This window comes from Lemur catta, chromosome 14, assembly GCF_020740605.2.
Source record: "Lemur catta isolate mLemCat1 chromosome 14, mLemCat1.pri, whole genome shotgun sequence".
Lineage (NCBI taxonomy): Eukaryota > Metazoa > Chordata > Mammalia > Primates > Lemuridae > Lemur > Lemur catta.
Window position 1 is genome coordinate 15,243,826 of NC_059141.1, and position 15,654 is coordinate 15,259,479.

Below are 15,654 nucleotides of genomic sequence, written 5' to 3' on the forward strand. Positions count from 1 at the left end.
GGTATAGATTTGAAAACTATTTAGTAGGTTGAACTTACAAGACCCAGTGCTAGTCCAGCTTAATAAGGCTCAACAGAGAGGGGAGGAGGGAGGAAGACTCTCAGGTGTTCACCACCTAAAAAACTGGGTAGATGGTGGATCTGATCAATAACAAGGAATTGGTGAGGAGTCGGTTGAGTTGCTTTGGGAAATTGAAGTTTCAAATTTCAAAGCACAAAGCATCTCTGAGGTCAGCTCTGTGAGTGGATAAGAGGAGGATGAATTTGGAAAGAGACTGGAAGGGAATTGGGCTGGCAGCTTGTGCAGGTAGAGTCTCGCAAGATGGCATTCATCACCTTTGTGTCCTGTGAAGTCTGCTCTTTAGCCTCACGACCCAAGGAGCTCTTTCCTGTTCTCTCGGCTCAGAGTTCTATAGCTAACTAGACTCATGTGGCCAACTGCAGAAAAGCCATTCATTCATGTAGTCAGTGATATTTACCCAGCTATGCTTTAGACAAGAGTGAACAAGATACATAGTCCTTGCCTTCAAGTAGCTTATGATCTAATGGGGAAGGTAGACAGAGAGCTAGCTGTAATACAGTGTGATATGACCCTACAGGGTAGACATGCTTTCCTAGGGATTAGACTATGTTTACTCTCTAGGAATCGAGAAGAACCTTGGAAGCTGAATTAGAAAGTCATGGGAAAGTTTCTGGTGAGGATAGACTTAGAGCGAGGAGGACCATTCATTCCACTGGGGCTCTAGAGAAAGCTTGCCTCTTGTAACCTGAATAGTTTGCCTTTCTTATAATCAAAATAACTCATGTACTCATTCCTTCCATGTCTGGTCCTCAACTAGGATTTCTTGGAAGCGCTTAATACACACTGATAATTTCCAATAATCCAACTTTCCTTTTCATGAGCTCTATGCCAGTTATTGCATAGCTCATCTTTCCTTCAGATGCAGCAGACTGTAGATAACCTCACTTATTTATTTGTAGCTTTCTTTTGTTACATCCCAGCCTACACATTCGTACACCACTTCTCAGGGTGTGTTATTTTTGCAGAAGGCTCATCTCACTCATGAATTTATTCTGCAGAGTTTTACTCTGAGAGAGTGATAGTAAGCTTTGGCAACATCTTCCTGTGGCCTCCTTGTACTGACTAGAGGATACCAAAAATATGTATTAATGTCAGTATCATTCTATTGGAAAAGAACAGGAAGAGGCTGTGAGTTTGGAAAGGTTGACCTAGAAAATTTCAACTTCGTATCAGAATTCATTAGTGTTATAGAAAGAGACATGAGATTGGGGAAAGAATTGTTTTATGCCTTTGTATGTGCAAGTATTGCAAATTTTTGTTTCATGTTTTGGAAAAATGGTTATGCTTGGGTTTAGTTGGATAAAATTATCTTTGTCTCACAGGGACCCTCTCTAAGAAATAGTTATTTAAGAAAATTTCCCCTAAGAAGCTTTTGTAACATCACATTCATTTTGTAGTAAACACGCCATGGGCAAATTTCAGGATGTCTAAGGGTCAGTGTCTCGAGACTCTGTACAGGGTTTTAAAATTTAAAAGTGTTCCGTAATCCTCTTAAAATCTATACTATCACTTTTACAGAGTATATATCACACAAACTTCTTTGGCTTAGAACAGCTGTAATAGAGCTTCATCATATACAGTGATATTCCAAAGGCTGATGAATAATGTAAATGACTAAAATATGACAATACCATGGAAAATGAAAAAATGTCTGCATTTTTATTGTTAGTGGCTCAAACAGCACATGCGGCTTACATCCACTTGGCAAATGTTTTTAAGTAACTTGGAATTTGAATATTCTTTTTACATTTTTCTTTGTAAATAATTCATGCATTCTTGAATTTATAGTACCCTGATCCATAATCTTGGGGGCTTTTTCATACGACGGAGGCTAGATGAAACACCAGATGGACGGAAAGATATTCTCTATAGAGCTTTGCTTAATGGGGTATGTGTGATCTCTAACTATCCTTAAAGCCATTACGTCAGTTATCAAAGTGGAAGGAAAAAGATACTTGATTGAGCTGACATTTCTAAAGAGTTGCTGAGTGGTTATTGCTTGGGTATGAATTTGATGATTTTTTTTTAATCACCAAAATGTTGCCTTGGAGGAGCTGTTTTGCTGTTATTGGTGTGAATAAAATATTTTGTCAATAGTGAAGTTATAGTTTTTGTTTTGTAAGATTTAGTTTTTCTAAGCTCATTCTAAGTTGGGTAGTCTTGAATTCATGTGTTACTTTCCTTTATATCCCAGCATATAGTCGAACTACTTCGCCAGCAGCAATTCTTGGAGATTTTTCTGGAAGGCACACGCTCTAGGAGTGGAAGAACCTCCTGTGCTCGGGCGGGACTTTTGTCAGTTGTGGTAGATACCCTGTCTACCAATACCATCCCCGACATCTTGATAATACCTATTGGAATCTCCTATGATCGGATTATCGAGGGTCACTACAATGACGAACAACTGGTAAGGGAACTGCCTTCACAAAAGTTGTCTTCACTTTTCAAATCTTGCTTTTTGATTTAACCTTTAGAATTTAGACTTGCATTTAGAGTTAATGAAGAATATTTTTTTGATACTTCCTAATTTTAGAGCACTGTATGAAACATGGCTGGGTAGGCAAAGTGAGTAGCTTTCGTATTCTATGTCAACTTGATTGGTAGTTCACATAGCTGTTTTCCTGTGCTTGATGGAAATGATATGGTTAGATTTATCAGTGCAGACCTTGGTCCTGGGATTGGGAAATGAGAGAACACTTGCTCCTGAGTTGCCATTTCTACTGTGGGAGGTTATCTGTGATTGGTTTTCTCCAGGGTTTACTGCTTCTGTGCAGATTTTAAGTTAGGTCTGAAGAACAGGTAAGGTCATGTTGGCAAGCAACTGCAAATTAATTTGAGAAGTGGTGGTAATTTTTTCAGAAAACTTTTTATACAAGTGTAATACCTACAAAAGAGTGCATAAATCATAAGCATGCATCTTAAATTATCACAAAGTGAACATAAGTAACCAGCACCCAGATCAGGGAATAACATTACCAGGACCCTAGAAACCCCCTTTAGTCTCCCCTACCACTGTCTCCTCAAGGATAGCCACTTATCTTGACTTTTTACAGAACAGATTAGTCTTGCTTGTTTTTGAACTTTATGTAAATGCAATAATATAGTATGTGGTCTTTTTGCATCTGGTTTCCTTTGTTCAAGCAGTGGTTTGCGAGATTCATCCATGTTATTACGTGTAGTTATGTTATAGTTGGTTCATTCTCAAGGCTGTGTAGCATTCTAGTGTATGAATATACCACAATTTATTGTTGAAACAAAGTTTGGCTATGATCATTCTTGTATGTTTCTCTTAATGACCATATGTATTCATTTTGTTGTGTATGTACCTAGGAGTGGAACTGATGGGTCATAAAGAAAATGTATGTTAAGCTTTAGTTGATACTGACAGACAACTTATCAAAATGGTTTTACCAACCTACCGTAGCTCCTATCAGCAGTCTGAGAGTTCCAGAGGAATTTAGTTTTGTTCTTATTTAGGGTGGAAGTCTTGGGCAAGAAACTTGTTTCAAGTTTACGCCTCCAAACATGTCAGAAGGTCAAAGACACTTGACATCTAAAGGCTTTAGAATTAAGTGTTGGATTCTTATCTGCATGGCACTCTTCTCCTTGTGCTGTGAGTCTGTCCTCTACGTGTATCCTACTCATCCTGTGTCTCCAAGGTCATATCTGAGTCCTTGTGTCCATTAGGCTTGTCATTGTGCCTCGTGTATAATAAATAGTAGTGCTTACCAAATGAATAATCAGCTCAAAGGCCACCATGAGGCAGGATTTGGCATTCAGTTGCCTAATGTTCGGTATTTAGACTCTGGTGATCAGCAGACCTCAGTGAGTGGCTCCTTTGATGTCTTAATTTTATCTGAGAACCACGCAACTGTTTTTCAGGCTGTTATGCCCTTTTATCCTTCACTAGTTTGCAGTTGTGTTTTTGTGAATCATATGAATATTGTACTAAATGAAACAGTGTTGTGTTTTTTTTTCCATTGACTGAATTACCTCTCCTAATGATGTGATTATATCTTTTAACATCTTTGAATACTAAACATTTTTTGACAGGTCTCAGTTGATGAATACTTACTTTCCTTCTTCATTCAATGTTGTCTATTTCAAGATGAACCTCGAGTTTCCATTAAAAAAAATTATTCTTTGGGTAACAGAATGTCTATGTATGTGTTAGCTTTATTTCTTACCATGTTGTTCTCACTATTGTAATTTAGGGCAAACCTAAGAAGAATGAGAGCCTTTGGGGTATAGCAAGAGGCGTTATTAGAATGTTACGAAAAAACTATGGGTGTGTCAGAGTGGATTTTGCACAGCCGTTTTCCTTAAAGGTGAGTGTGAAATAAATCATTGACCTGGAGTCAGAAGATTTGGGCTCTAGTGCTGGCTCTCGTGGCACCTCTCTGTGTGGGGCCACAGTTTCCTCTCTTATAAAATGAGGACTATGACAAGAGTAGTGTTTCCTAAATTTTTCATACCAAGTTTTCCTATTGACAAAGCAGAATGAGTATCTATTTTGGGGAGATATCAGGTTCAATATTTATTGCTATTTTTTTAAAAATTAATTGGAATCTTACATGGTGCTTTATAATATATATTGGTATTTTATATTTTGTTTTAAAATTGCCATTAGGGGAAATTTTTCAAAACATCTCCCCTAAAAACTGGGTAAAATTGACAGGATGATGCTGTGTCCTGTCGAGTGGAGTCCAGCACCCACACGTGCCAAGGGATAGCACCATCTTCATCGAAAGTCTGGGACTGGCAGGTCCTCGAGTTTTTTGCTGTTTTAAATGCTTGAGATTTTCAAATTAGTAAAGGAGAAAGAGAAGGTTGGGTGAGGAAGTAGGGAACCCAGGGATAAGGACCAGAAGTCCTGCTGCTTCTTATGTTTCACTTCTTGGCTTAACTTTAAAAGATTCTAACTGCTGTGCTAGATGCTTTCTGGCTTTCAGCTTTTGGGAACCTCATCATTTCTTACCACTTTTCTTTCACTTTATTTTTAAACTGCTGCACAGCTTCTCTATCTTGCTATGATTTGCTTTTGGATTGAGGTTCTTTTGAACATTATGTGACCCTTGGGTTGCCAGATTTCTTTAAAAAGTATGATTGTATCAGGTATCACTATTAGTATTGGGAATGTCAAATAATTTTATGAAGATGTGAGAAGAGTTAAAATTTTTCCCTTAATTTTTAAATGATTTTGTTTAAGCATCGATTCTGTTCTTTGCATCTTTAGTTCTTAAATTTCATGCTTAATAACATTCTATGAACCATTCTGAACTTCTCTGTTTTTCCCTTTGCCTGTCCCCAGGAACATTCTGAACTTCTGAAGATAGTTTAGGATGTAGGAAGTATTTCCCATGCTCCATAGGGGGCCCATTTTATAAACACCTCCCTCTTAACCTTTGGAAGATCAAATTATATTTTATATGTTGATGTGAAAGTGAGAGTAAATGATCCTGTTGTTTCTTTCTCCCACCCCCAGGAATATTTAGAAAGCCAAAGTCAGAAACCTGTGTCCGCTCCACTTTCTCTGGAGCAAGCATTGTTACCAGCTATACTTCCTTCAAGGTAAGATTTGTGGAAATTTTTTATACTAACTAACTAAACTATCAAATATCTGTTATTTCTTATATTGCATAGAAAAGTAGGTTGACTTTATTAAGAATGTCCAGCTTCCAGTTTTCATTTCCTCACTCCAGTAACTTTTCTCTTGGTCTAATAAAGGATATTGAAATGGCATGTTTTCATATTAGTTTGGTGGTTTTTGATTATTTGCATATAAAATCTTTTTGATTTTGTGAATCATGTAGGAGTTCTTATCTGATTTGTGGTTTTTGAATGTTTGAGCTGAATCTTGTTTTGGTAGTAGATTAGGTTATGCATATTGTACGTAAGTGAAATGTATAAAAAAGTTTTTCTATTTTTTATTTTGTAGAATTCAAATTGAACTGTAACTTAGAGAAATTGAATATGAAGCCCTTCCTTTAGTATGTGGAAGTGTTGAATTTTCAGAAATGTTTTAATATGAGGCATCTTGCTTTATGCATTCTTTTTGCCAGTGGGTTTTGGAAGTGATGTACCAACAGATTATTTAGTCATAACTAAATAACATGTTTTGGCCAAGGGAGTGTATTAAATATAAAGTACGTTAGGAAAAAAACCCCAGAGAAATACTCTATTTGTGGTTTAAATTTCAAATAGATAGTAATTTCAAGTATCTAATTCATTTATAGATTAGTCCCATATAGTTTGCCTTGTAAAAGAGTAGGGTTGTAGGTTGATTTTCAAAAAACTTTTCAGACCTAGTGATGCTGCTGACGAAGGTAGAGACACGTCCATTAATGAGTCCAGAAATGCAACAGATGAATCCCTGCGAAGAAGACTGATTGCAAATCTGGCTGAGCATATTCTATTCAGTAAGTAAAATGCCAAACTCTTTAATTCTACAATTTAGATTCAGCATGGTGCGGGGCAAACCATACAGGTTTTAGAATCTACTGAGGTTAGTTTCCACTTCTGGTTCTAATTCACAGGTGGTTGTGGGTAAGTTATTAGAAAGGAAGGAATACTGTGGGGACTTGAGATAATATCAGTAAAACAGCTCACCTATAGTGTCTGGTAATTAGTAAGTGTTCATGTGGTAGTTCTTGTGCTTTTTAAAAAATAGTATTGTTAAAATGATTTGTTGCCTCTTTTGCTTATGAATGTGTTTTTTTTTAAACTAATTTGTGATATGACGTCTAGGTTTATAGTTGCATGTCCCTTTCTCCTTGGACCCCATGAGTTTTTTTAATTCAGCCAATATTGAGTGGCCATTATGTACAAAGCTTTGTTTTGGCTGTGGAGAATAAAAATTGAATAATTAATGGTTCTGTACTCAAAGAGCTTATGCTCTTCTCAGTGGGATAGTTGTACACAAATAAGTCAAGTCGGAGCGAACCCAGAGCAGAGTGTGAGTTGACTGCAGAACTGGCCTTCCTTAAGTTACAGGTTGCAGAGTTGTGTACTTTTGCAGAGGCTGCTTTAAAATCCTGAGGCAGCACCATGGTCCCTTGGTGCTTAGCCCTGTTGGGATTTCCTTGTCACTGTTCTCTGGGCCAGGATCCTGGTCAGCTTCTCAGCACTTTCTGCCTGTGCTGTGGGGAGGATTTCTCCCCTCATCTTGCTCCTTCCACTCTGGCCACTCCCATTCCTACTTGACTTTAGGCCAGAGGATTCTTTCTTAAGCATATTTGATTGTGTCTCTCCCTTGCTTCAACTCTGGATACAAAATATAATACATTCTTATTATCGAAAAGTTGGAAAATAAAGATAACACAGATAGCAAAAACCCATGACCCAAATAACCAGTGGTGTTACTGTGTAGGCTCTAAAATTATTTTTTTACAGTTTTGTGCTGTTCTCCCCTTATAACCGAAACATTTATTCATGTTTTTAAAAACTCTCTATAAATATCCTTTTAAATGGCTATATAGTACTGAGTACTTTTTTTGTAAACACTGGAGACAACTTCAGTTGTGAATTATGAAGTATTCATGAGTTCATTATCATCTCAGAAAACTCAGAAATGTTATCTTTATTTCAGATCATTCCACGAATATTCTTAGATTCGATTTATATAATTTTCTGCAAATTCAAAGTGTTAGGTTATGCATGACAGTCATTCTCTAATGTATTTCTGTGCCCTTTCTCCCCGCTCTGGCCAGATTGGAAGAGGAAATGCAAGTATATTGAGTGTCCATTACCATGGGCCTTGTGTCTGCCCAATCATGTTAGGCTCACAAAGCCTAGTGAGCTAGGTAGTATTTTTATTTTACCAATGAGGACACTGAGGCTCAGGGATTTAAGTAATTTCCCCAAGTCATGAATTTAGTAAAGAAGTTAGGATTTGAACCCAGATTTTTCTGGCTTCAAACCCATTTCCGCCCCCGCCCGCCCCAACTCTGCCTTCATTTTAACATGGTAAACCTTTAAGAAGAGTGAAGTAGAGTTGTAGTTAGAGAAGACTGCAGCCAGGAACAAGTCCAGGAATATGAAAATGACATATCCTGTGGAACTAAAACAGGCTTGTATTTTGAGTCTTGGTGTTTTAATAAAGGTGTTTTTTGTTCATTCATTAACTCAGTTCCATTGGCTTGGATTGAAGATGGACCTGTCTTAGCCTGTTATATGATTAATAGTGATTTCTAATGAAGTTCCATTGTACCAGTGTAGAGAACATCATGTAATGTTATTTTTGGTAAATCACACTTATGGGAATGTGATAGAGGACTTTTGTGGTTTTAAATATTCTTGTTTAACATTTAGGTACTTTTAAAAAGTTTCAGCTGTGTTGAAGAAAAGTGCAACTAAGGTTTTGTGTTTGCCTTCCAGCTGCTAGCAAGTCCTGTGCCATTATGTCAACACACATTGTGGCCTGCCTGCTCCTCTACAGACACAGGCAGGTATGTCTGCAGTGTCACCTGCAGTGAAATAGGAAGCAGGGGAATGTCTTGTCAGCTGCTTAAATACTTGTTCAGGGATAGATTTGGCCTACTCCTGGCTAGTACTGTGAGGTAAGCAGTAAAATTGGCTGAGGACCCTGTCCAAAGGAGCTTATCAGCCTCATGGGGGAAAAATTTGCATGAAAACCCACCAGACTGCTCAGACTGCTTAATATATATATGTAGCAATAAGACATTCTTTGATTAATATTGTTAATATAAATAAGGTATACTTCATTGACTTGCAGTATGTATGCAGGCAGTGAACACTTTCTGAGGGAATTGATTTGTATCTGAGAACACACCCTCTACCCTCTCACAATATACCTATCTAAGCTCTAGGATGGGAGAGACCATGTCTGTCTTGTTCACAGCTGTGTTCTCAAACCAGACGTGCCAATATATAGGCACCAAGCAAGTATTAATATTTGTCAGGGAAATATTTAAAATGCAGGAAATTCTTGCTGAAAAAGAAGCACTTCTTACTTTCAGGTGGCTTTGCTTTGCCTTTGTGATCTTACACGCTCGTATCACGTGTCGTGGTTTGAGTGTTCTCTGGCCTGTGGAATACCTTGACATTCCCGGGGACCAGCTTTTTAAGCTGCTGTCTGACTTGCCCTGCATTGCTGTCCTGGCTCCGTTTCTGTCTGTGCCAACAGTGAGCTGCAGCAAAGCCAAAGCAAGGAGAAAATCTTGGACTAGTGGCCTCTCGCGGCCTTTTGGAAAGGTTTTCGTCTATCATGAGACCATTTCTGTCTCTTTTTTTAGGGAATTGATCTCTCCACATTGGTGGAAGACTTCTTTGTGATGAAGGAGGAAGTCCTGGCTCGTGATTTTGACCTGGGGTTCTCGGGGAATTCAGAAGATGTAGTCATGCATGCCATACAGCTGCTGGGAAATTGCGTCACGATCACCCACACCAGCAGGAACGATGAGTTTTTTATTACTCCCAGCACAACTGTCCCGTCAGTCTTTGAACTCAACTTCTACAGCAATGGGGTCCTCCACGTCTTCATCATGGAGGCCATCATAGGTATGTCAGAGCCTGAAATATTTTCCAAGATTTTCATGGAAAGTAAAAAGGGCCTAGAACACATTAGTGGTACCTAATTTGGGTGATAGTCCCCCGTTTGAGGGAATGCATGGCTATGTTTATAGTTTTCAAAGGAAAATGTAATCTGCTGTTATATCACTATTTATAACTACAATGAGTAGTTACTGAATTACCGTCTGCATTGTATTACGCTTGTTACTAAGGAGAGATGAGGTCTCTTGCTAGCCAGGAGCTGAATATTTAATGAGACGACACCCAGGGCAGTAAAGTGAGGGGAGGGCCTCATTTGTGAGTAGAGAAAACAGTAAGGAAAGGGAACGAAGGCTTTTGATAGAGTCGGGGTTGCATGGAATCCTAAAAATTGAAACTTGTGGGATTTACTTCAATTTCTTCAGCAAATACAGGCTATTATTTTTGATATATTAACAATCTCTTAAGGTAATCCAAATTATCCAAGCTACGTGAAGTTTTTCTTGGAGACTTAGAGCTGGCAACTTCACTGTTGCTTTCCTTTCTCAGCCTGCAGCCTTTATGCAGTTCTGAACAAGAGGGGCTCGGGGGGCCCGGCCGGCAGCTCCCCCAGCTTGATCAGCCAGGAGCAGCTGGTGCGGAAGGCGGCCAGCCTATGCTACCTGCTCTCCAACGAAGGCACCATCTCGCTGGTGAGTGAAGACTCTTCCGTGTTCCTGTTCTCTTTTTCTTGAGCATTTTCATGACGACATAAACCACTTATGTTTTTCTCTTAGAGAATTTTTGGCCTATCACTGATGCTTTATATCCCACTCTTGGGTTTTAGTGACTGCCAAACCAATATGTTGTTTACTATCGGTTTGCTCTCTGGCTCGCTGCTCTGGCGAATCCTTCGTGCAGCTACGGGGCGTGATGGGACAGACTGCTTGGTGTTCTCAAACTGTCAGATCCGAAGCCGCTCGGCACTATAGTGCATAAGGCGCTGGGTCAGCGGTTCGTAAATAATTAACGCACCCACCCGCAGATGAAGGAACCACAGATGATAAGAGTCAGAAACAGCCTTAAAAATCATCTGCTCAACCCTCTCGATTTACAAAGGAGGCAATTAAGGCCCAGCAGTACTAATGAGCATGTATATTATATCTAAGCACTTTTAGACATTTATAATGAGGCACGTATATTAAGCAATAAAGGCATTTCCCCCCTTGAAATCATAAACAAATAGAATTCATATTTTATTTGAATTCGGATATTCTCTTTTACTGGCTGTGTCTTGAGACATTTATGAGTACGTGTGTTCTGAGTACAGCCCTCGTGCGTGTCATTCTTTGTGTGGGGTGCATCAGTGGCGCTACTGGGGGATCTGTTTTGCATGAACTTTGGGGGGCGGGAGGGGAGGGGTGGGGGCAGATAAGGCTCCTAAGATTGACCTTGTTCATTCCTGGGGCTTTCTTGACTTATTCGTATGTTGTGTCTCCTCATTCACCACTTTGGGTACAATTTTTATTGTAAGATAGCTTCTGCAGAGAAATTGTCTTATGAAGAAAGAGGAGCAGGGATAGGGGCCTGGCAAGCAGCCCTTCCTCGGGCTTGCTCCGCTGGGCTGAGAATTGAGCTCAGGAGCGCCCTTTGCGGGCAGTGCCACTTTGGGTGCCCTGGCAGTCAGGTGCAAGAGGCCTCTTCTTGGACTTTGTCCAGGATCTTGCGTTTATCAGGGGGTGGGCGTCAGAGATCAAAGGAGCAGTAGTCCTTTGATCAGTTGCCTGGGAGGTAGGTGAAAGAATGGTAGTCTGGCAGCTACCTTGTATAGCGTTTTTTGTCTTTAAAAAAAGAAGTATAAGACAGTGACATTTACAATTGAATGACTTTTCTTTTCAGCCCTGCCAGACATTTTACCAAGTTTGCCATGAAACTGTAGGAAAGTTTATCGAGTATGGCATTCTTACAGTGGCAGAGGTAAGAGGAAAAGTTTTCCTGGATTTGTCTTTATTTAGTTACTTGCTCTTTATTTCCTTATCTTTTCTGCCAGTTATTTAAACCAATAATTACATTTGCTATATAGTCACATTCAGATGAAGAGAAAAATAAGAAAGGGAAGAATAAATGTGTTTTGGGATTATTTACTATTTTGGCTCCTTTTGTGTAAGTGGCGTTGCCTAAAACACACCTTCACTTGATTCTGTGATGTCCAGAAGTTTGATTCTGAGAAGTGATGTTGTATGTATCAGTGTGCTTATAGTTTACACTGAATTTTTCTTTTTGGAGATTTTGTTTTAATTTTGGTAGATTTAGTGTAATGAGTATGGCTTGGGAAAGTAGATATCCATTTAGACCACGTGAAGATGTTTTTATTTGATCTGTGTGGTAGCTCTCGCCTCCCATCCACCCTTTCTTTTCTCCTCTGGTGTCTCCTGAGTGAATTGAGTTTGGAAGGGAAGTGGATCGACGTGATGAATGGCTGAACAAAGAGTGGGGAAGGGACTTTGAAGAGGACTGTTCCATCTGGGCTGCAGCCGGGCGGTTGTTCGTGTGCCTGTGCATACTTACTCACCGTTGGTTGTCTTTTTGGCCTAGCAAGATGACCAGGAAGATATAAGTCCAGGTCTTGCTGAGCAGCAGTGGGATAAGAAGCTTCCTGAACCTTTATCCTGGAGAAGTGACGAGGAAGATGAAGACAGTGATTTTGGTGAGGAGCAGCGAGACTGCTACCTGAAGGTACTTCGGTGGAGGATTCTGGTGGACGTTACAGTGATATGTTAAGGGTTAGGTTGCAACTAGATAAACTGGGACTCTGATGACTTACTTGTATCTGAAGCACCCACTAACTAGCTCTGGTACCTTCTACATATTAAAGATACTCAAACTGTTCGAGTTGAGTTAATATGTGAAGTTGTTTAGTTTGGGCATGGGTAAGTGGAAAAGGAAACAAGAATGTGAAAAGTTAGGAAGATGGACATGATAGGTGATACCTTTTGCTACCCTCAGGACATACACAGGCACATACCTGTTTGCCCACATGGGCACCTACTTCTCATAAGGTAGTGTTTTTGTTCAGCCATCACCAAAGCAAGGCAGTATGTGGCAGGTATGGTAGGGAAGTTAATTCTGAGATGTCGTTGGCCTGGTTTTTATTTTTGAGAGTCACTCTTGCATCCCTCCCAAAATTTCATGCATTCAACTCTTTGTCTTCAGGTCAGAGAAATCCTATAAAAGGAGAAAATTTGGATTTTTAAAAGATTATTCCTGATTTAGAAAAATCAATTTTGTCTGATTTATAATTTTAGAAATTAGTAATGATGACCTATCTTTTCTGAATACCCTAAGTGGATTATTCTCTTTGCAGTGGGATAGCACTCTTAGTACACACACACACACACACACACACACACACACACACACACACACACACACACACACAGAGTCATTTAAGAGGTGTAGCTTCTGAAGATTTCAAATGACATTCAAAAATCTTCTCTTTTTTGATGGTAGTTTCAAGATTGGGCAGTGATCTTGCTTTCATACTCCAGAGGGGTTCAACTAAACCTGTGTGTTTTTGGTCGATATAGGGAGAGCCTTCCTTGCTACGAAGCACCCTTCGCCATGGCCAGCGCTTCCCACGGTGCTGAGTGTGGGTGAAGGCCATGTCGGGGATGCAGGAAGTAGGGGGCCAAGGAAGGACTGCGACAATCTTGGTGGTCTCGCATTATAGCCTTTTTTGCCCTTGAATAACTGTTGAACTCAGGCTTCAGACCCTGGAGGGCCCAGCCTCAGGACCAGCCATTTTCAGTGATGACAATATGTCATAATTATGAAAGTTTCTCCTAGGCTGCTGTTCAATAAACACAAGCCTCAAATACTGTAAAAGTGAGTGATTACAATAAAGAATGCGTTTCAAAACCAGCAGTTGCTTCCAGCAGGGATTCTCTGCCTGAGGAGCGCAGTGGGCTGCTTTCATGTCATGTTAGTGTGAGTGGCCATCTTCTTAAGTTACTGGTTCTTCAAAGAAAGTTCTGTGTGCTTGCCTTGTGTCTCTTGTCCCTTCCCCATGGCTTCGTCTCTTGCACTCTCAGGTGAGCCAATCCAAGGAGCATCAGCAGTTCATCACCTTCTTACAGAGACTCCTTGGGCCTTTGCTGGAGGCCTATAGCTCTGCCGCCATCTTCGTTCACAACTTCAGCGGTCCTATTCCAGAGCCTGAATACCTGCAAAAGTTGCACAAATACCTAATAACCAGAACAGAAAGAAATGTTGCAGTATATGGTATGTTTAGTTTTACTATTTGGCTTTCTTTTAAAAAGTATGTTTTTTTGGATTAAGAAGTCTGCTAATTGTAGAAAATTGGAAAAATGCAAATTTATCCTGACCTCTATAAAGTACTACTATTAACTGCTTTGGTATGTTATATACATTGAATGTTACAATTCTATGTTCTTATGGCAGGCTTTTTTCACTTAACATTTGTGAGATTCATATGTGTTGCATGTAGTAGTTTTTGTTGTGTAGTGTTCCATTGTATAACTATTTACTACATTTTATTTATTCGTTCTGCTGTTGATGGATATTTGGGTTATTCGCAGTTCAGTCTCTGCGTATGTTCAGCTTTAGTCAGTACTGCCAAACAATTTCTGAGTGGTTGTGCCAACTCACACTCCCACCAACAGTGTGTTCAGTTGCTCCACACCCTGGCTAGCACTTGGTATTGTTTGCTGTGTCATCTTTTTATAAGAGATGTGATTGGGGTGGGAGTAGCATTTTACACAGTTATGGTTTGGAACTGAAACTGCTTTGAATCAATTTTTAGAGCCAGAGGGATCTAGAGATAATCTGATCCAATCACCTCCCTTATAGCTGAGGAAACTACCCAAGATAACGCAGCTAGTTAATGGGTCAACCTGGGTTTAGAATGCTTGTTTTGTGACCTCTAGGATTGTGCTTTTTCTGGTTCCAGGGATGTAGGAATCATCTGTGCATCATGTGTAGTTTAAAGGAATATTTGCACACTGTCCTGTTTGATTCTCACAGAAATCCTGCAAGATGGGTGTTTGGGGTATTTCCCGTCCCTTCTCTCTTTCGTTCCCTTCCTCCCTTCTTCCCTCCTCCTTTATTTCTCTCTCTATCCCCCTTTCTCTCCCTGCTCCCTTAACAGATGACAAAATAGGGTTAAAGCAAATCATTTGAGACCTTGCAGGTTGCCAGTGGCAGAAATGGAGCCTGCCCCAGTCTGCTGACTCACCCAAGCCCTCTTTCTAGTTCCCATACTTTCTTACTGTGGATGCTGGGGTGTGCATGTTTTGCTGGGCATGAACATTTGACAGGGTTTTATTCTTTCTCTACAGCTGAGAGTGCCACATATTGTCTTGTGAGGAATGCTGTGAAAATGTTTAAGGATATTGGAGTAAGTATCTACCATTTATGATATAAAAACTTGTGTCAACTTCTCTTCTCTTTAGATCTAGACAACCTTTGTGGTGGAGTGGACCCCAGAGAAGGAGTTTCTGGGAATGGGGGTAGGAGTGGGCAGGGATATGCTGAAGGTGAGGCCCATCAGTAGATTTATTTGAATGTTCCAGAATTTTGCTCGTTTCGCATTCATTCCCAAACTGCTTTTATATAACAGGCATCAGTATGTTTTAAAATACTACAGGTTGAGTATCTCTTATCTGAAATGTTGGGACCAGAAATATTTTGGATTTCAAGATTTTTTCAGATTTTTGGAGTATTTATATTATACTCACCGGTTGAGTATGCCTAATAGGAAAATTTGAAATCTAAAATCCTAAATACTCTAATGAACCTTTCGTTTGAGCTTCATGTCAGCATTCAAAAAATTTTAGATTTTGGAGCATTTTGGATTTTGGATTTTTGGATTAGGGATGCTCATCTTGTACCACAGTCTTGGCTGTTAATAATTCCATACGATTTTCAGTTATTTTCTTGTATTTTTACCAGTATTGCTAGAAATGTCCTCAGGTGTCCTTTACCTTCACATGTCACGTGGAACTTGAGTTCCATGGAGATACTAGTGGCCTTTCGTGAGGGACTATCTGTGACTTCATTCTAACA

At 39.7% G+C, this 15,654-nt stretch overlaps 1 protein-coding gene across 7 annotated transcripts in view; it reads left to right on the forward strand.

Annotated features, from left to right (window-relative positions):
* Nucleotides 1–15,654, forward strand: part of GPAM (glycerol-3-phosphate acyltransferase, mitochondrial) — a 59,296-nt gene that overhangs the window by 39,609 nt on the left and 4,033 nt on the right. For 6 of the 7 annotated variants that reach the window (XM_045568140.1, XM_045568143.1, XM_045568142.1 and 3 more), the window contains 12 exons: nt 1,870–1,969; nt 2,276–2,488; nt 4,296–4,409; nt 5,567–5,652; nt 6,385–6,500; nt 8,458–8,528; nt 9,336–9,600; nt 10,141–10,283; nt 11,470–11,547; nt 12,166–12,306; nt 13,662–13,851; nt 14,928–14,986. In XM_045568140.1, coding sequence (XP_045424096.1) covers nt 1,870–1,969; nt 2,276–2,488; nt 4,296–4,409; nt 5,567–5,652; nt 6,385–6,500; nt 8,458–8,528; nt 9,336–9,600; nt 10,141–10,283; nt 11,470–11,547; nt 12,166–12,306; nt 13,662–13,851; nt 14,928–14,986 — 1,576 coding nt within the window. The remainder of the gene's footprint in view (nt 1–1,869; nt 1,970–2,275; nt 2,489–4,295; nt 4,410–5,566; nt 5,653–6,384; nt 6,501–8,457; nt 8,529–9,335; nt 9,601–10,140; nt 10,284–11,469; nt 11,548–12,165; nt 12,307–13,661; nt 13,852–14,927; nt 14,987–15,654) is intronic. The other variant, XM_045568146.1, reaches the window with a different exon arrangement.